Genomic DNA, 20,411 nt, shown 5'->3' with positions numbered 1-20,411 from the left:
TCTCTTTGAGCTGAGGGCAAGAGATCTAGCTCAACTTAAAAACTAGTGAAGGATCTCTCAAACCAGGGAACAGCTAATGCTCAGAAATCGCACATTTTTATGTGCAATGGAGAAAAATGAATGGCAGACATAAGCAACAGTACATTAAATACATAGTTTTAACACATCACATGTATTTCTTAAGAATCACTAACAAGTATCAACACAAAAGTTCAGCCTGCTAAACAAAGGCTTCAGATTTAGGAGCTGATGCTTAAAACAGAACAGCAAAATCACATATAAATAGTATTTAACAATCAGAAAACCAGTCAGAAAAAAAATTATTACATTACTAAGTGTTTTGGTCTCCTGGCAGGTAATTAGATGAGAACTCTGATACTAGAGAGAGCTGAAAAGCTGGCTACCACAGTAGCCACAGTGTATGAATATCCTGGATTGCTTGTAAACCAAGCTACATCCTGAGTGTATCTGAAACCTAAAACATTAACTTTAGCCTGTAGTCACTGGTCTACCCATGTCTCCTTCAGAAATAGTCAACAAAGACAACACACACAAAAGAAAAAAATCACTCTCAGACACCTTATGAGGAAACAAAGGAAGACTAGATGCCCTAAATCAAAGTTAATCCCTATGAATTTCCTCTCCCCACAGAAAGAAAGAAAACACCCGTGGAAGAGATCTGATACCACCAAAGAACACCTAAAAAAAAAATTATTATGTATGTCTATTGTCAGAAAGTTAGTTACTCCTGTTTTTTTCAAGTACTTTTGCAAAGTATTCATATTTCTTAAAAGAGGGAAAAACAGAGTGCCTGAAAAAAAGTCAGGCCCCAAGGAATGGTGGTTTTAAAATGTAATGCTATAGTCACCCACTGCATCAGAATGCCGCCACCTAGTGACACCAGGGAACACCAATTCCTGCCACTAAGAAAAAGCAATTACAGGATTATTTGTATTCATTATTAAGTTGCTACATTCACAGAAAAATGGAAGTCTGTAAAAGGAGGATTAAAAAAAAAAAAAAAAAATCTACCTCCCCATATCTTCCTACTGCGGATATTTGTGTTAAGAGATTAGGATAAGAGAGTTTTAAGAGGAGTATGTGGATAGTTAAAGAAGAGGGATCACTCCACTGGTATTTTCACTAGTGGTGGCCAAGAATAATTCCAGTAAATAACTCCTACCCTACTTGGAAAATATGCAATACTGTCAGAGCTCTGGGTATAATCTGCAAACTATCTGCTAATTACTCCATTTCGTAATTCATTATGTTGTCACTGATAAAATTACTAACAGTAACTTGAAAATGGGTTTTAAAAGTAATCTTAAATATTTAGTTATTAATTAAAATTTGCTTATCTAAACAGTTGAACAAGAAATTGTTTTACATGACTTCTGAATAAAAATGTAAGGCAAATGCCATTGAAAATTCAATTTAGTAAACGTCTTTACTTATTATAATCATCTAGCATTCTTTGTGTTCCTTCACTGTGGCTGAATCTTCTCACTGTTGTTACATTGCTGGCCCTGCTAATTTGCCACAAACCACACCAAATCTATTGCTTTCTGCAACGCTTTAGCACCACATTTCCCTCATGCCCAAGGATACCATTTCCTGCCACTCAGTTTCAGAAGGTCACCTACTAATTTACACCTAACCACACTACTACTTGAAATCTCTTTCTATTATGTTTACACATGGAAAAATCAAGCAGCACAAGCAATCAACTCTGTACAGTACTCATGTCAAATGCTTTAACTTCTTTTCACTTAACCAGAGGAATTTAAGGCAATGACTAGTAACCAAACCAGAAAAACATACATAAAGTCAACTTCAGAAAATAGTCAAACATACTCAGTTCTTGCTATTTTGACACTTGCAACCCTTCTACATGAGAAACTCATAGCATAGTCAGAAAGGAAGCTGAAGGCTACAGCCAGACAGTCAAAATACAGGACAAATGACTGAAGGAGAAAGGAAAACCTGAAAAAGAATTGACAGAAAAAGGCCATATGGCAATGTATCCAAAATTTAGCCTTGCTTAAGAGCTTGTGAACAGTGCACACAATGTTCTTTGTCATTAGGTACCTTATAACTTCAACCTGTAGCTGACAATCTTTTACTCACTTGTATTAACATTATTATATTATGAGCAAGTATGTAATTTCCATCCAAAGTCTGCTTAAATCAAAAGAAAGCAAATAAGGAGACTATCAAAACAGAAACAGAGCATATTCCAAATCCGTAGCATCTCATTGTATGTAAAAATTATGAACAAGCATAAACTACAATAAACTTACTCATTCCTGAACATTCTCTGTCTCCATCCCACACATTAGAAACAGCATGTCCCGTCAACAGGAGGTTAATCAAACTTTGGCTATGTAACAGAAAAAAACAGCCCATTAGGAGTGACATACAACTTCTTTCTGAAAGAGTGGTTATCTCTAACAAGTAAAAAAAATACCGTTACCTGGACACCTAAAAAGACTTTTTAATTATATTCAGTGCCTATTTGTAATTCAGCAATACTAACGCGATATCTACTTTTTCAATCAACAAACTGATATAAAAATGTTGCCCTGAATTTGAGAATGATTCCTCCGAAAATTCAGCAATAGCAGAGGTATTTCCTCAGAACTGATGCACTAAATGGAGTAGAGCAGTGGAAAAGGTATGCTATGTTAAGTATTGCTTTAGCTATTATAAAATTATAACTGAATTCTTGTCACCATGTCAATAGTTTCCTGAGAGAAAGATCAGTTACAGAAATGTAAAAAATTAGCCCTAGGATCTGTCTTAAGTGGTAGGAATCTTATTTTGCAGCTTACCTTCCATGACCGTAAACAGGGTCTATCAATGGCTCAGTTGCATCTTCAATTTCATTTTTTATGTTTTCAATACCCTGCAGAAAGATTACAAATATTTTTTCTCTCAAGTAATGAACTGCAGACATTTACAACAACAGAATGCAACAGTAAAAAATTAGAAGGCTAATGTTCTTATATAATTTGATACCTAAACACATTTTGTTCTCTTGATAAGAGACGGTACAGATGTATAATGAAGGATGTTTACTTTAAAAAAACAAACAAACCAAAACAAAACCCTGAGCTTTTAAAGCTTTTATTCTGGAAATTTAGTGCAACATGAAGCTACCATTCCATCTATTTATCTAGCTTGACTTAGTTTACCAGGTGTGTTTAGTGTTTATTTTTTACAGAAAAAGAGTTACCTGATCAAACCTTCTCTTAAAAAAACCCAAACAAAATAAATACACACAAAATACCATGCAACCCACAAACCTTTGTCAGTATCACAGAATACAGAAAGAGTAATACTCCAAATCTGTTTGTCCACACTGAATATTGATCCCAAATTGCATCCTTCAGTTCAGGGAAGCTTTTAAATGCTCGTTTGCTAAAGACAAAAAGAAACACAACAGAAAAGAAAAATAGACTTCGATGAAGCCTTAAAAAAGCACAGAAGCACGAACAAGAACTATTAATACCTAACATGAAAATGTCCAGGTAAAAGCCAGAGTAAATTGGTGTTATATACAGAATAGCACAGGAGCTGTTCTGGAGTTACTGTAACTGCTACTAGTCCTTAGTATCTACCCATCAAAAGAACAGAATTAATTTGGGGCAACATGCAAAACCAAACATAGCTTCTGAATGCAAACACTAGCCATAAAGATACATACAATTCTGGAAAAGCTGAGTGGCTTGAACCAATGTTCAGAACACTGTTACTGAAATTGTGAGTAGACTGGATGTCACCAAAATAATGTTTGCATTATATAATGCTCTGCAAGACATTCTGTCCATTAACACTAAAGTAAAAAACTTCCACTTAATTAGGCAAGAGTATCTTTCAGGCTTTCAGAGTAATTTTTTCATTTCCTATGAAAATTTTATTTTTTTAGACTCTAGCTTCAAAAATCAACCCATTTGAAACCACAAGTGGTACATTAACATTTGGGAAACAACTGGTTGCTGCCTGAATGATAAGGTAATACCAGGTGATCATATGCTTGAAGTAAGATAAAAACAGAGGAAAGGAAGAGATCCATTGAGATTCCAGTGAAACAATACACTTGCTATTTCTTGGGACATTTAGTGCTAAATACTGCTTTTCAGAACACAAACACTGGTTTTATTAACTCACACTGTGTACTTATCTTTCACAAACTTAAGTAAATTATTTTCTTTTTGATTTCTTACATTAATAAGTCTTGTTTAAAAAAGAAAGAAAAACAACTGCAAAAATATGTCCATAGATGGGTTTACTCTGGCTAACACTTGAGATTTTTAAACTAACTTTTCATTACCAACAGAGTATACAAGGCATACAAGGTATGCAAGACAAAGTCAGTTCTGAAATCCATGACTATGCTCTAAAGGCATATGCCAGAGCACTTTTTCCCAGTGAGAAAGACTTGAGAAAAACTGAAGCAGGTACCACACATCCAAAGATTGAGACGCTGAGTGGGAGGAAGGCAAGACATAAGTGCTTTGATCAATAAGGTTACAAAAAATTATATTCTTTCTTCATATGACAATGGTTTTAAAGAACGAACTGTCATTACTACTAATACAATAATCAGTAGTTATTCCAGTTCTAATTAGTAGCATTTTCTATCCATGTGTTTTTGAAAATTTTGTTGCTCTGCTTTCCTCCAATATAAACCAAAAATCAGCATTGGATATGCAACATTTTAGTACATGTTTCTTATGTTGTCTAAAATCAGGAAAAATGCTAATGGTAATTTCATTTTCAGTATATATAACACAAGTATTTCAGACAGTATCACCTGTGAAGACTGTGTATGACCTATTCAGGATTAACATATTTAACTTAAATGTAAGCTTTAAATAGTTCATATGCTTAAAATGCATAATTCAGGCAATTTTGCATATTAAATTACTCCATTTTTATAAAAAAGACTAATGCTTATGCTCAAAATATATTCTATTTTAAGTGGTAAAATGCAAAAAAACCCAAAACATCAAAACCCCCAACAAACCCCCCCAAACCAAAACCTGAAATGCAAGTTTATCCTGATGTTTAACACATAAAAAGTTCCTCAATGTAGCACTTTCAGGGCTATGAATATTAGTGTAACTTCAAAATTATGTATTTTAAATGTTCCAACATATTACTTACTGAATTAATGCATGAAATCGCTCAAAGCCAAGCTCTTCGACAGCCAAGGCAGCTATACACAAGAGACACTTTTCAGCACTACACATGGCAAAAAAAATGACACAAGATACACACAGCAAGCTAGTATACTTTCAAGCTTTAATTATATTTTAAATTTTTTAATTCTCCCTTGGCATTTAAAATTTTTAACTCATTAGTATAAACTCATTTACTGCAACATTAAGACTCCACCATACAAATTAGTGAGAACATTTCTATTTGGACTAATCAATTTATTAAAAGCACAAAGCCACTGGAGCGTGCAGACTTGAAAATATTTGTCAAATATTAAGCTGTTGGTTTTGTACAAAACATAGCTGTCACAAAGTTATCAAGCATATGCATACTATAGATATAATTTTGCAGGTCAACAAGAATTATTTCCTAGAAAAGCAAGCGCAATTATTTGGATCATTTAATCAACGTAGGTAAGCTGTATTTTTTCTTCAAATATACATTTCTGTCACCAAAATTTGGGGGTTTTCCCCCCTTTTTAATGCTTATATATTAGAAACAGATGAGTAGAATTATTTTACAGTGTTACACAGCCTGTCTTTAAAGAAATTCTCATTGTTTTCATTCAGTAGAAAAGGCAAAATACAGCATTAGTGTCCTCCCAAGTTCAACACAGGCTTTATACCTTTTGTTCCCCTCACAATATTTCTAAACCAAGGAGATGAAATGAACTTTTAAAACCAGATTTTATTCTACCAGCAGGAAGTTACACCTGCTAGTTGTGTAATTATCAAATTCTGTAGGTACTCGTATATTAAGACTCGAGCAGTCTTAAGTGCCCTCTATTTCCATTTTCCTGCTAGTAGAATAATATACAGAACAGATCTGCTTTCTGATACAGTCCACTTAATGCTGAATATTTTAAAAATGTCTCATCAACTAGCTGCTGAATTTGACTGCATGCAGGGACCCAGTGACATTAGGGCTAATATTACTGATCAATTCTTCCCACAAGAATTCCAGGAAGGGCTTTTTATGCCCTTTCTGACTGTATTTTGAAAGATTCACTGGATTTGCTTACATGCAAATCCAACAACAACTGAATCTCCATCAACAGAATACTTGATTTTTTTTTTCTTCAGAGATGAAGGAGCGGTAGTCTTAACAGGGTCAATTTTTGTACTTTGAAAAACTACAAATAACTAAAATCAGGTGCCAAAAAGCAAAGCTAGACTTAAGAAAATGTATTTTTAAGACATTTTTAAAAAATATGAAACAATTAATCTAAATTGTACAAAATTCTACAGGAATTAATCCTGTTCCAAGAACATACATTTTTCCAAATTGAAAGTTAGAGGGACTAAATCATATAAAGCAATCTTTGAACCTGGGAACTTGCACTACTACAGCCAATGCATGGCCAACAAGAAGTCACTGGTATACATCACAAAAGCAGATGAAAAATGCTACTGCATCCAGTAAGTGTGCTCGAATCCACCTTTTGTTCACACAGTAGGATGATAGACAGTTCCATTCTGCTACTACAGAACAGACTGAAATAGTAATAGTACTATTTGAAACAAAGGGAAAGAAGTAGAAATCCTAAAGAGAAGGGTAGCTATACATAACACAAACAAAGGCTAAATAAAGTCAGTACTTTGTGGAGAGAAAAAGAACAAACAGCAATGGAACATGAGCTGTTTGTAAAATGCAACTGCATAGAAACTCCAATATTATACTCCTATCATGCTATGTCTAATCATATTCTGCTGTTTTATTATAAATTTGTTCCCATATTTGATTCCCAGATAGCACAAGCCTGCCATCTGGAATTGTATCTCTAAAACTCCTCCAAGCACAAAGCCCATCTCCTTCGTCCTACAAACTATGACAATGCTTGTCTACTCTTATTGATTAGATCAACCAAGAAAGAAATAAATGTATTTCTTTGTACTAGAACTAACAGAACTCTGCATTATCAGCAATACCACCTTCTCTACATCTACAACCCTAACCAGGAAAAAAGCTGGCCTGAAGTAAAATAGCAAACAGAAAAGCAAATAACCCAACCTAAAACCCTAAGAAAAACAGCTTAAATCAGGAAGTGTCTTGCATTACACATGTAAAATACTGTTTGAGCTGCAGAATACATACCAGAGGTACATAAATTTGGTGTCCAGCAGGGACCATATAATATGAACAGTGAAAGAGACTAACACTGCTCATGAGAAAAGCAGACTGTTCATTGTAAATGTATCCTGCTTTTCCTAAGCACATTCCACAGTATTAAGGACAAATCAGGCAGAAGTTCTACAATTGTACAGAAATATGAAAAATGTATATATGTAATAGAATGGATTAGTTCATTAAGTCAGTGTTGAGAGCAATTACTAATTGAGTGTGTCTTTAAAAAAAACTTTCTGCTGAACATTTTCTAGAGTTAAAAGCTCTTTAAAATAAGGCAATACATAAATAAACAAGCTAGGTTTTATTTCACTTCTTCTCCAAAGGATGCTTCATAATATGAGCAAGAGGTTCAGAGACAACTAGAAAATCCATAGAAACCATGAATTTCAGATTTACAACTGAGTTATTATTAACCTTCAAATGAAGATTTTAAACATTTTTTTAACAGATAAGTCTGCAGATACACCTTTCTGTTTAATAATTTTTCTTAATTAAAAAAAAAAAAAAGCTCACTTTGGAACTCACATGGTAACCTTCTGTTTTTTTCAGTTAAGTAACATTTCAATTATTATTCTTTAAGCCTTCTAAAGCACATGGAGCATCTGATAGAAGCAGATGAAGATGACTTGTAAAATACTGAGCTCCAGAACTACTAATTGCTATAGCTAGTTGTGCAAATACAAATCTACTTGTACAACTCTTACTTTGTAGTTATGCCACAAACTGACGAATAATATTCTTTCCATCAAAAGATGGCACCTTTATAAGCATATTTTCATGTGAAGATATTTTCATACTTCTTAAGGGACACACGTGGAACAAAAACTAAAAGAAAAAGAAGCTTATCTTTTAACATGTTAAATATTTCCTATGAAAAGATTAATAAACACACATCTCAACAAGCATGTGCACACAGACCAACTTTGGATGTCAGCTCTCAGCAGCAGTTAGATAGGACTGAATGCTTTGCCTTAGTGCAACAGATCATGTTCACCAAATCCCTGATGTCAGTAAGTAATGAAGAGATCAAGACATTGGCATAAAGCAGGTAACTGGAAAATTCTAACCTACAAAAAAATTCTGTTATTCTTCTAAAGGTGATTAGATTAAGTTTTTTTGTTACTGCAGATAATCAAACAAAGCGAAAAAGGCTACTTCTCCATAATAGGAGATCCAGAATATTTTAAAGCAGATAAAGCTTTGCAGGATATCCTATAAAAGCTCTTCTGAAATAAAGCAACAAACGACAAGTTAAAATATTCCTCCAGCTTGAGATTTTTTAAAATTAAAGACAAAACAGGTCCATACAAATTACAAAATAAAACTGGAAACATTATGGCAATTGCTCAAATTCAGGAGAACACGAGAAACTCCAGTGATACCTTCCTTTTGACAAAGATCAATGATGCTAATTAAAACAAAAATCCACCTATTGCTAATGGGATCACAAAGGCAAAAACCCCACCTGTGTAATAATAAAAAGCCATGGCCCTTCAAAAGTGATGAAATACTTCACCAAGTGATAGGTAATTTAGAACAGAAATATGTCTTACAAGGTTGCTCCTCTTGGCGACTTGATTCTGCAGGACTTTCAGAAATGCCAGCAGTTTCTTCAGTTGTTTTTCCTCTTATCCATGTTGCCAGAGAGTATGACTCAGAATTATCAGAGCAAGCCATTTCCAAAATATCACATAATGTATGACAGAGAAGGTTCTTCTGCTCCTCTTCTGAAAGATCAGAAACTTACATGAGTTTAATTGCTGCTAATCGCTATCTTATATAAGCCAGTACTATCTTTTTTATACATTAATGTTATCTAATATCTGAATGTATTATTTTATCTTATTACTTATGAATTCTAATTGCTACTTGACTACGCTGGACCAAAGAATTATGAAGCTGTCTTTAGAAAACTGTGTTTTAATATTATTTTTTAATCCATTCCCTTTGCTAATAATAGATTTCATTAAAGTAATTATAAAACACAGAAGTACTACGGACAGGCACAGACCACACAAATGGGAGTCTAGAGACACAGTATACATACTGTATGCCTCATAAAATGGCACACACTTCAACATGGCAGCACACTTCAACAAAAAGAACATGTAAAATATTTTGAATTCTTTGTACAAGGACATGCTTTACAAAGAATTAAAATGGAAATAATAAAGAGAAAAAAAAGAGGTCTCAATACCTGGACAAACTCTCCAAGTAGACTTTTCACTGGTAAAAAGCCTCTTCAAAAGGAATGCCTTTGTTATCAAAGCATAAAATTATATTAAAATACAAGACAACACCAACTTTGACATTATGTCACAAGCAAACCATTTTTGCATGTTACTGAAACAGTTTCCAGCTGCTCATCATTCTGTAGGAAACCCTGAGGCTGCACAGTTTACTGATTTTTCCCACTCAACTACAAAGGCAGCCTCACACCTAGGCTCAACATTATTTATTTTGAACCTCAGGTACACTTCAAATACATTGTGTATTTACATAACCATTTGCCAACTCCTAGGACTGCAGTAATAGAGGTGCAGTTATTTCACAATATAGCTGATAAATACTACAAGACAACTCTAAGCAGTAAGACAAACCCACTTAGTAGTTAAAAACTTCTGTTAATCATTTCATGTCATAACTTGCTGATTAAATAAAACCTATGCACTTTCATAATTCTGCTTTGCTTTCCATCAACATTTATGTTGCAATTAAAAAGCCTGATACACTAAAAGTTACACAAAAGGAACAATGAAAGAACAAACTCTAGGAAGCAGACTCTTGGTCTTTCTAACTACTCTGTTAGATCCTGTTTCAGGTATTTGCAGCACCTTAAAAACAGCCACTTCAACTTTCCCTGACACATTCATCTTCCTTTGCCATCACAGATCTTTCGCATTTTTTTAGTAACTCACAGCAGCAGTGGCCATTGTGAGATCTGTTTGATCCCTTCCTCCTCCCCTAGCTGAAACTCAGCTCACTTATAAACATGCTTTAACTACCTAATTTCAAGTTGAACTACACACAAATCTGGAAAAAAAAACTGTAAGTACACTCAGTATGGTAAAGAATTGGCACTGCCTTTAAGGAGCTGGCTGGTCCTATACTTTCCATTCCCCCAAACAACAGACTTGTAATTCTAACACCTTCTTGTAAGACCACAGAATGAGGCAGAGCTATGTTACAGAGGGCAATGGATAATAAAATATTTTTCTATTATTCTGCACAATAGGCACAAGCCTTTTGGTGGGACCAGCATTTAGAGTGTCTTGAACTGATTGTAACAGAGTTTTTATGACTATCACAATACACACATCAGAAATGCAAACAATTCCATCATATCAGTTGTCTGACCTGGACACCTTCCAGTTCATGATCAGATTAACACTGCTACATGACTTTATTATGTTTTAATATTTTTGTTACGTATTATGTATGTATTATGTTTTTATTATATTATGTTTTATTATTTATTATGACAAGGCCTCAAGTCTACCTATAGTCTGACAGGCCTACCCATAACTGTAGAATTTGATCTGCGTGTAAGAGGACTCAAGAGCAGGTTACCAGAAAAAAGTAATCTGGCCCGTGACTTTACATCTGCCTGCCTTGACAGGGTGCTCTTAAGAGACTGAAAAGCCACTGCAGGCTATGCTGTAGCAATCACAGAAGCAGAATGGATCCAGCCTACACATCGTACAGAATCACAGACTTGTCATGGTTGGAAAAGACTTGTAAAATCACTGCAACCATTCAACCATCAAATGTATCTATAAAGCAGTCTGAATTGATCCTGAAACAGCATTTCAGAGTATTTACATAGCCTAAGAGATACAATGGAGTAAGAAAATCACTCTCACAGTCTGCTGAGCATATCTGAAGCAAAAGTGAAATCATAAGCATGTGTTTGGAGTAAAATATATTCACCTGACATACTTCAGATATTCTCCTAAGACTTCCTTTAAAAGTACATTTCTCCTTTTTTAATGTAGCAAATCTTCTTAGGTTCGAAAATTGATTACTCACTTCGAATATTTTTAATACAGTTTGCTAAAGTAGCCATTGTGACACATATTACCCTTCTTAAGGACATGGAATTTGAGAGATGAGAAAGGATTAGGATTACATTTGTATCTGATCTTTAACTTCTTTATCCTGCATTCCCCACTTTCATGTTACTGCTCAGATGAACTTGCTTCATTTCCTCAAATAAACAGACTTTGCAAATTACAGTTCAAAATCAGCCCATCTCTGCCTTTTTACCAATTTGTCTCTTCCACACTATAATTACAGAATCAAGACATGACTGATCTGCAATATTTATTTCTGCTCCACATATGTAGAGAAAATAACAAATTTGGGGCTTACTAATTTTAAACCATTCATATAATAAATACAGCTTACCTGTACAGGTGCAATCACTGCACAAGGGCCACCCTCAAATTGTTCTAATGCCGTTGATTCAGATTCACTAAAGACAAATCCTGCCAATGAAAAAAGACTACATTTAGTGAAATATATAAGAAAGTACATGTTTCTTTATATTCCTTCCCTAACCAAAATTACAATCTGACTGAGTCACCTGTACGGAAATTTTCAAGATTTTTTTTTTACTTCGATAGTGAAACAGAATGTGGTTAAACTATATGAAGAAAAAAAATCATGAACAAAGGTGAGAGTACAGAAATGAATTATTTACTTCAGTAATGAAACCATGACCACAAAGGGCCAACAGCTGGGGTATTAAACAAAGCTATTTTTAATAGTATAACTGTCGCTAGGGTACATGTAGCTGGATACTTAAACCACAGGTTTTATTTTATGATGGTTTATTCTTTACAGATTAACTAAGATTTGTATGTGATAATATTTTGCCTCACATACAGAAAAATAAAAAAAATCATCTTTGGACCTTCACTGAATATGAATAATACATTTCTGTTCCCTATGGAGGCCACAGTATGTCTCCCACTGATCTCAGTTTTGGCCTATCAGTGCTTCCTATGAAGACTGAAATATGCCAAATAACTCAAATACTCAGTTGTAACCACTGAAGCAAGCCCCTTAATGGTGCTCTTTCACAGAAGATTTACTGCAGTTACTTAATGCAAGACTACTTATTCCCCCTCCATCTTTAATCAATTTGTATTTAAAAATAATCTTACAGTCACATAAACAGAGCAAGTGCTGGAGCAATCACTGTAATGTGGTTTTTACCACCTTGAGTTTAAACTTGTACTCAAGATATGGTTACTCATAGCTTGCATGTCTCACACAGATAAATGCATACATACCTACAATTCTGTTGATGAAACAACAGAACTTCCTCAGAGTGACTGATATTTTGAACATTATTATTTTAGGTGCCGGTAAGACTGTGCTGAAGTGATTAGTTCAGTGTAATCTAGAAACCATGCAACCAGCTGTAGTTAAGCAAGGACAAGCAAGTGGAGGCAGGGAGAAAAGGGATACACATGCCTATTTTTGCAGCAGTGTCAGTCTCAGCAGAAAAATCATTCAATGCTTCTTTCCCACAATTTTGTCTTTTCCCAGTTCTCTATCCCTAGCATCCCTAGCACCTGGATGGGAACTTGAGCTGTGGAAAGGCACCCCCCTCCCCCTGTGCACTTCCACACTACAGTGTGACAGGTACATCATAAAAAGCAGCACAAGAGAGGATTACTGCATGTTTTGTGGGCTGTATTTCATCACAGAAATTACAGTTGTTCAACAACAATGTGAAAAATTTTTTAAGGTAGCCAATGTAGCCATAATTCTTCAAAACACTGGGCTTCCCCTGTATCTGACACAATACTCCAGTGTTTTTTTTATCTGAGTGAGGAAAAGTGTGTTAAAAAGATGTATTTTATATTCAAAAATCCAGATGCACATCAAGCCTACATTCTTAGGTCTGGCAGCACTAAACATAACAACAAAGACCCATTAATCCATACTTAAACTGAAGTTTATAATAGTGTCATTTCACTCCCCTATTAACATGCCCTAGTAAGAAATATCACCACTCAGTTACACTTTCTGCATTAGTTTTGCAGGCTTAACATTAAAAGGTAACTTTTCCTATGCTTTGAAACACTACTGCATGCCATCTAAGCACAGTGCAACAAGTTTTTTTAGTTGTCTTAATGCTTTAGCCACTGCAGGAAAACAACACACTTCGATGTGGCACCATTAAACCATACTTAAGAAATCTTGACTTTCTTTCACATTCTTCAGGCTTCTTATAGAAAGCATGAACTGTCTCAGCTTAACCCTGCACTATTTTTCAAAAGTGCTTCCTAAAAATAGAAAAAACGGAGTGTGATCCACCAGCATTAGTACGAATTTGAGATAAGACAATGCAAAATTGATATTACACAGAATTTGACAGAATATAACCACAACAACAGATAATACCTAAAGGAATACTTCATATCTCTCTACCAAAATGCTGCCTAATGGTTAATAAACATCAAGTTCTCAATGCTGTTAAGAAGAAAAAAACCAAGACAACAACAACAACAAAAAAAACACTTCAGGCATTTTGGTCTTGCTGCCTTTTTTTAAAACTTCTATAAAATCCTTGCTCTCTTTTAAAAAACTTTTACAAAGTCTAAAAAATCAGGCAAAATTACAGAAGACAGAAATCTTAAGTCCAGCTGGGTTCAACTGTAACTCAGCCTGCAATCACACTTACTTACCTTTTTTGCCATGAACCATGTTCTTCCTTATGATTTGTAGGAACAGCATGGACACCTGTTAAGCTACCAACCAAGACCAGCATCTCTGATCCAGACTAATTTATACAGTAATATCTATCACAAAGCTCTTTTCACTAAAGATAAAATTTCAAGAGCAAAATAGTACAATGCAGCCAAACTTTATTTTCAATTAATCTCTTTTGCTATAATTATCACAACTTAACTATAAGAAATGTAAAACAGTATAATTATCATTCAACTTCCGTTCCATTTATAACCCCATTAAATGCTCCACTAACCCCATTTTTTCAACTCTACTACTGCACTACTAATTTAACCCTTCTCTTGGGGAGCAGGTGGAGCAGGGGAAGAGGTAGAGGTAGATTCCTGTTGGTAACCTGTGTATTGCCCAATATTTGGAGTTACTATATTCCAAAATCCGTCTTTATATCTTTTGTCCACCATTAATCATACAAAACAAAGTTTTATTCTCCTTTTTTCTCCTAAACTTACCAAGGCCCATGTTTCCTTTCTTACACCTAATTCCTAGCTTCTCTACATAAAGTTTACCAAAATGAACATATGACTTAGTTTTCTGCTCTTTTCTTTAATCTAATACTTCACATCATGTTCCATAGCACTAAAACCCCCTTCTTTCTTTTATTACGACCTCCCCACTGCCTTCCTGCATCTTTTTATATTTGCCTAATTAAAAAAAAAACTACTCCCCCACCCCCCACCCCTCCAGCCCCCCCCCCCCAATATTTAGGATGTCCAGGATGTAACACTTTGATTTTACAAAGGATGCTGTATATTTTCAGTGTTTTTCATACACAAAAAGAAAGCAGCATTTACTACTGCAATACCACAACAAAAGTCCACTTAATGGGCAGTGGCTAAAGAAGCCCTGGGAGGGTGTAAGGAAAGTACCCAAATTACCTGGTAAACTACCACTAAACTGGGCAACTAGGTGCCAGAAAACAAGGTAATATCCCAATGTGTCAGACATCTTTCACACCTCTGTAAAACCAAAAAAGCTATGTGAAACTTCTGAATTTTGACTAAAACTTCTGAATCCATACCCTGTGAAAACCTATGCAAACACTCCTCATCATTTGTTTTCTTTATGCCTGTCAGCCTTACCCAGAGTAATGAATGGACACACTAGCACCGTATCTTTTCTTAAAGTAGGGACAATGTCTTTTCAGATACTCCTCTTCAGGTCCAGGCAGCAGCCAGAGCTTTAGGGTTCACTAATTCTTTAGATAATTGTGTTACAGGCCAGTTTAAATTCTTAGTGCTCTATATGTATTCCAACCAGATTAGTCACCATACCCATCAACCAGAAAATACAGTCTTCTTAACTTACATGTTCACACCCTGTTTTCTTACAGGGAAGGGTATCTTCTATACTCCTTCCAAGCTAACAGTGATGAAATGTCTGTTACCTACATATAATGTCACAGTCCTCAAAAACCTCTATTTCTGCTCCAGCTTCTAACTTTTCATTCATCAGCCTTCATGAGAAGTTTTGTGTTCTTCTGAATGTTAAGGAAATTCTACATTATGGAAGTACATTAAATAACCATTTAAATCTCATATACAATAGAAAGGGATTTGAAAATCTGTCTAAAACAGCAAACTGTGGTTATGCTTTGTGTGAAGACAGTACCACTGCCCCAAAGCCAAAACTCCAGGAGAGGAAAGCAGAAAAAGTCTACCACTATAAAACTGACAACAGAAATCACTCCCCTCAATAAGGCTGTTAAGTAGCTCTTCTCAGCAATATATCCCTGCTGTTTTTCCAAAAGCTATTGTTCTCTCACATTTAATAGCAGTATGGCTTGTAATTAGAAAGTCTACTTCCTACTGGCAGAATTAACAACATCTCCTAAAACGGAAGCAACATATTCTACTTAAACTGAAGTTTCAAGTTGGTAGTCATCGGTACTTTTTTGTTTGAATTGCTTGGGGGTTTTTTTGTTCGCCCCCCTCTCCCCCAAAGTCCAAACTCCTGGGCAGGTTTGGCTTCTAACTTCTTTACAGACACCTTAAGAGTAGTCCACAGCCCATGACATGAGGATGACTCACCAAGGTTTACTTTGTTAAGGGTGACCAGCATTGGTAAAGCAGAGGCTTCAAAACCAAGCCCACTTTAAGATTTGAAGAGACAATTTTTATAGCAGACAGGAAGTAACAAGCAGGCAGAGGTGGGCCAATTGGTGTAATCACTTCCTCCACATGTCTACACAATTCACACTTGTCTATACTCTTACATGTGAGTATTATATGGAAAGCTTTTTTTTTTTTTTTTTCTTCTTCCATTTTAACTGTTTCCCCCGAGTAATTTGGAACTTGGAGATGAAAAGCAGACAAATATAACTATTCTATAAATCACAGTCATCAAAACATTAAAAAATCATAGATAACAATATCTATTTCTCTCCCATTACTCAAATGAATTAAACATTATAAAATAAAAAGAGGCTCTCTTTTAAAATTGCTATTTATATTTAATGCTTCAAAGAGTGGCAAGTGTAATAAAAGCCAATCTGGTGATGTTTAAAAGAACTAGACCAGAAGAGTCCCAGGCATTAAAAGGAAAAGGAAACCAAGAAAAAATTGAGAGGAAGAAAACAGAAATTGTCAATCTACTCAACCAGCTTGCAACCTGGTAGCTGGAAGAGGATCGATTTTTACATTGTACATTATATATATATACATACACACACACATTGACTGTCATATTTATACCTTCATGCTATGCTTTTGAAGTTAAATTGTTGCTTTGAAAAGCTTGTCCTTCATCTTTCTTTCCAAAGACCAGTGAGAAAACACCTTAATTTTGAATGGATGCTGTACTCAAACCTGCCAGATATTTGTCAGTGTGGAGACCTGATGCCACATACCTTAGGGCTGATCTGAAAAGCACCTTTATGAATGGAATTTGTCTCTTGGGAACAATGATGAAAATCACTCCTAATATGGTTATATTTTTTAGGGTTCAGTCCTCCTAGTAACTCCTCCCCAAATCATCATAGCTATGCCAGGAAACATCAAAGTGCAGACCAAGCCTTTGCACTTCATTCCTTTGTGTCCACTCTGGGATTCACAAAGTTCAAATTGCAAATTCCACAGCAATCATGAAGAAAAAAAAAAATATAAAAAAAACCAGCACACACACAAAAACCCAAACAACTGCAGCACCAGCTTGGCAGCCATGTCTTTGTTAAGTCGGAAATCTAAACAATACATTTAAAGTATTTGCCAATGCAGCAAACTGAGGGAATTACCACCACTAACTTAACCAGCACATCCACATTAGCTAGGTCACTTCTGTAAACTGCCCACAAATCAATCTGTCTTCAGTTTTGACCAAATATGATGGTTAATGAATTTGGTGCTTGACAAGGATTCACATTGTTATCTTTACTGAGAAACTGACTGATCTGAGTCTTATATTTCCTCAACATGCTCCCTTTTCTACTTTTCTTTCTAAACGTAAATTATAGTTCTAAACTTCCAAAGGGTTTAGGAAATGATCAGAAAACATTCAGTAAGTATCTGAAATAGATACCTGTGTAGGCACTACATTCTAAAAAAAACCACAAAACAAACAACCCCCACCCAACAAACCACAGCAACAAAACAGTTGCTTAAACAGGTGTCATTTATATACTTTGAAACTTTCTGCACATATGATGAGAAACAAGGAAGATATCTTTCAATTTTTCACACAGAATTGGTTGGAAAAGACCTCAAAAATCACCAACTCCAACTGTCAAGCCAGGAAAAAAAATATATCACCATCCCACAAGATCATGTCCTGAAGTGCTTCATCTACATGTAGTTCTTTAATACCTCCATGGATGGTGACTATCACCACCAGCCCATTTCAGCACCTGAAAGTCTTTGAAGTCTTCATAAATAATGTTTGATTTATAGGCTGGTTGTTTGCTTTTTTCTTAAAAAAAAATGATGAGTCAGTGTTGACAAGACTCTTGTCAATGATGCAGAACTTTTTCGATGAAACAGAAACTGAAAGCTGGGTAAAAGCATTATGCTGCTACAGAACATAAGGGAATGAGAGTGACTTCTGTGATTCCCAGATCTCCAAACACACAAACTGACTGTCATATATTTTTACTACAAAAAATTGATTACCTATTGAACAGGATATAAAGAAAGAGTTACACTGAAGAGTATAGTTACAGGACTTTCCTGACAGATAGGAAAGAATAACCCCTTTCCCGAGTCACCAATAACACAAAAGGCATTTACAATTAATCTTCCACAGGATCACAAGCATTGGACACTACAACATACATTTCAATGAATGTTGTCACTGCTAAAATTTCATGCAAGACAAACTCAAAATACTAATTTCCGTTACCTAACATTACCAGATCAAAAAATAATTGTTTTTATAATAATAAAAGTTTTGTAATATAAAAGCTTTTAAATACCACTTCTTTTTCTGACTTTGCAGAAACCTTGCTCTGAAACAGCAACACTCTACCAAAACTTAGGAAGTATTTCAGAAAGTAATTACAGTTCTATGAAAATAATCAAGTCAATATAAAAAGTAGAGGCCTGCTTAAATTCTACAACTTAAAAGCAACTTAGTATTTTTTTTCCCCAAGTGTTTCTCACTGAATTATCTGAATATAGATTAACCTAGGAAGGAAGAAATTAGTCTGGTAATGCACTCTGTGTCCCGTGAAAGAGGAGAAGGTGTGCATTCCCAAATTAACATCACACATTCAAGCACAATTAACAAGCACATCCAACTTCACCCCAAGACCTGAATGCATTAGTATATAAAAATAAAATCTCTAAATTACACCATACTTTGTGATTTTTTTCCAGAAATTGGCAATGTTTTTATTACCATCTTCATAACCAGTACTAGAATTCTTCAAAGCCAGCATTAAGGTATAAAGAAGGCTGTTATTTCAACACACACTAATTTTTTGAATGTACTTTTTTATCAGTAAGTCTCTGCTGTACAATGTGCAATTGAATTTTTTTAAGAATACCACAAAGTGTCTATCAAGAATAAACTATGTATGTTGCATAATATGGAAAGAACATTTTAAAAATACCACGCTTATTCTTGCTTTATCTCCTGCCATATCCTAAAAATGGTGTGCACCTGCTTCAAACGCCAAGGAACAAGTTTTTAAAAAACTGTGTCTCTGTTACGAATCTGTCCCTACTTTTTAGAGGTCTATTTCTGATTCACATGTTCTTAAGAAACAAAAAAGGCGATTCATGTTGACATTTCCATGAGCTATGTAAAATAACTGAAGCATATTTAAGAAATACATGCCCTCCACTACTTTTTTAAGTTCCTTTGAAGACTTGTGATAGAGGACGATCAAGCTGTAAATCCCCATTATTTATCAAGGGAAACTGCTGCATCATTTTTCCCGTGGGCCCCACGCCGAGCTGCCGGTGACAGGAACACGAGGGCCAACACCTATCGCTGCCCCCGTCCGCAGACGCGCGGGGGCCCTGCCCCAGGAACCGGCGCCTCCCTCCCGTCACAGACACACGGACACGGACAGACGGGCGACGGGGAGCCCTCGGGGAAACCTATGGGTGTGTCCTGGCAGGTGGGCCGAAAACGGCGAGGGGGGAACGAGGGGAGGGAGACAAGGAAGGGGCCGCCGGGGGAGAAGGACAGACGGACACTGATGCGGGGGAAGGGCCGGGCGGGGAGCGGGGCCAGGGCACGGCGCACGCAGGTACCTTGTGCCCAGCGGCAGAAGATGGTGTCGGCCAGCCCGCGGGGCCCGGCCTTCTTGCCCCACACCAAGTGGACAAGCTCCTGGGCCGCCTCGGACATGACGGGGCAGCGGCGGCCCTGGGACCGGGCTGGCGAGGCGTTTCCCGGCGGCGGAGGCGCCCGTTGAAGCCGTTGCCCCTGCGCAGGGGCGGAGCCGCTCCAGGCCGGGAGGGGCCGTGCCGCGCCGGGAGGGGCGCTCGGGAGGGGCGCTCGGGAGGGGGAGGCGGGGCCTCGCTGGGTGTCTGGCGGAGCTGCGCATGCTCAGCTCCCCAGCAGGCCCCGGTGCTTCCGGGTACCGGGAGACGGGGCGGGCGGGCGGGAGGGGAGTGGCGCCACAGCCTCTCTGAGGCCGCTGCCCCCTGAGGAGGCGTTGGCTGAGGGCGGAGCGGCGGCGGGCGAGGCAGCCCTGGGCTCTGGTCTATGAGCTGTGGTGCGTGAGCTCTGGTCCGTGAGCCCTGATCTGTGAGCCCATGAGCCCTGAGCCCCGAGCCCCGAGCCCCCAGCACGTTCTCAGAACGCCCGAGCTTCCTCCTCCCCCCCCCTCCGCCCATCCCTGTCTTACACTACCT

The 20,411-nt window shown here is 36.7% G+C and overlaps 1 protein-coding gene across 2 annotated transcripts in view; it reads right to left on the bottom strand.

The window, feature by feature from the left end:
• MINDY3 (MINDY lysine 48 deubiquitinase 3) overlaps positions 1 to 20,079 on the bottom strand; it is a 45,102-nt gene extending 25,023 nt beyond the window's left edge. Inside the window, exons 1-9 of one of the 2 annotated variants that reach the window (XM_071735151.1) lie at positions 19,806 to 20,030; positions 13,554 to 13,649; positions 11,758 to 11,837; positions 9,548 to 9,605; positions 8,904 to 9,077; positions 5,170 to 5,221; positions 3,306 to 3,420; positions 2,832 to 2,905; positions 2,301 to 2,380 (exon numbers count right to left, since the gene is read on the bottom strand). In XM_071735151.1, the coding sequence (XP_071591252.1) occupies positions 2,301 to 2,380; positions 2,832 to 2,905; positions 3,306 to 3,420; positions 5,170 to 5,221; positions 8,904 to 9,077; positions 9,548 to 9,605; positions 11,758 to 11,837; positions 13,554 to 13,605 (685 nt within the window). In that variant the 5' untranslated portion in view covers positions 13,606 to 13,649; positions 19,806 to 20,030. Of the gene's footprint in view, positions 1 to 2,300; positions 2,381 to 2,831; positions 2,906 to 3,305; positions 3,421 to 5,169; positions 5,222 to 8,903; positions 9,078 to 9,547; positions 9,606 to 11,757; positions 11,838 to 13,553; positions 13,650 to 19,805 lie in introns of both variants that reach the window. The other variant, XM_071735150.1, reaches the window with a different exon arrangement.
• Between the last annotated feature and the right edge of the window lie 332 nt (positions 20,080 to 20,411).

This window comes from Heliangelus exortis, chromosome 2 (assembly GCF_036169615.1).
Source record: "Heliangelus exortis chromosome 2, bHelExo1.hap1, whole genome shotgun sequence".
Lineage (NCBI taxonomy): Eukaryota > Metazoa > Chordata > Aves > Apodiformes > Trochilidae > Heliangelus > Heliangelus exortis.
This window is presented reverse-complemented; position numbering and strand designations above follow the sequence as displayed.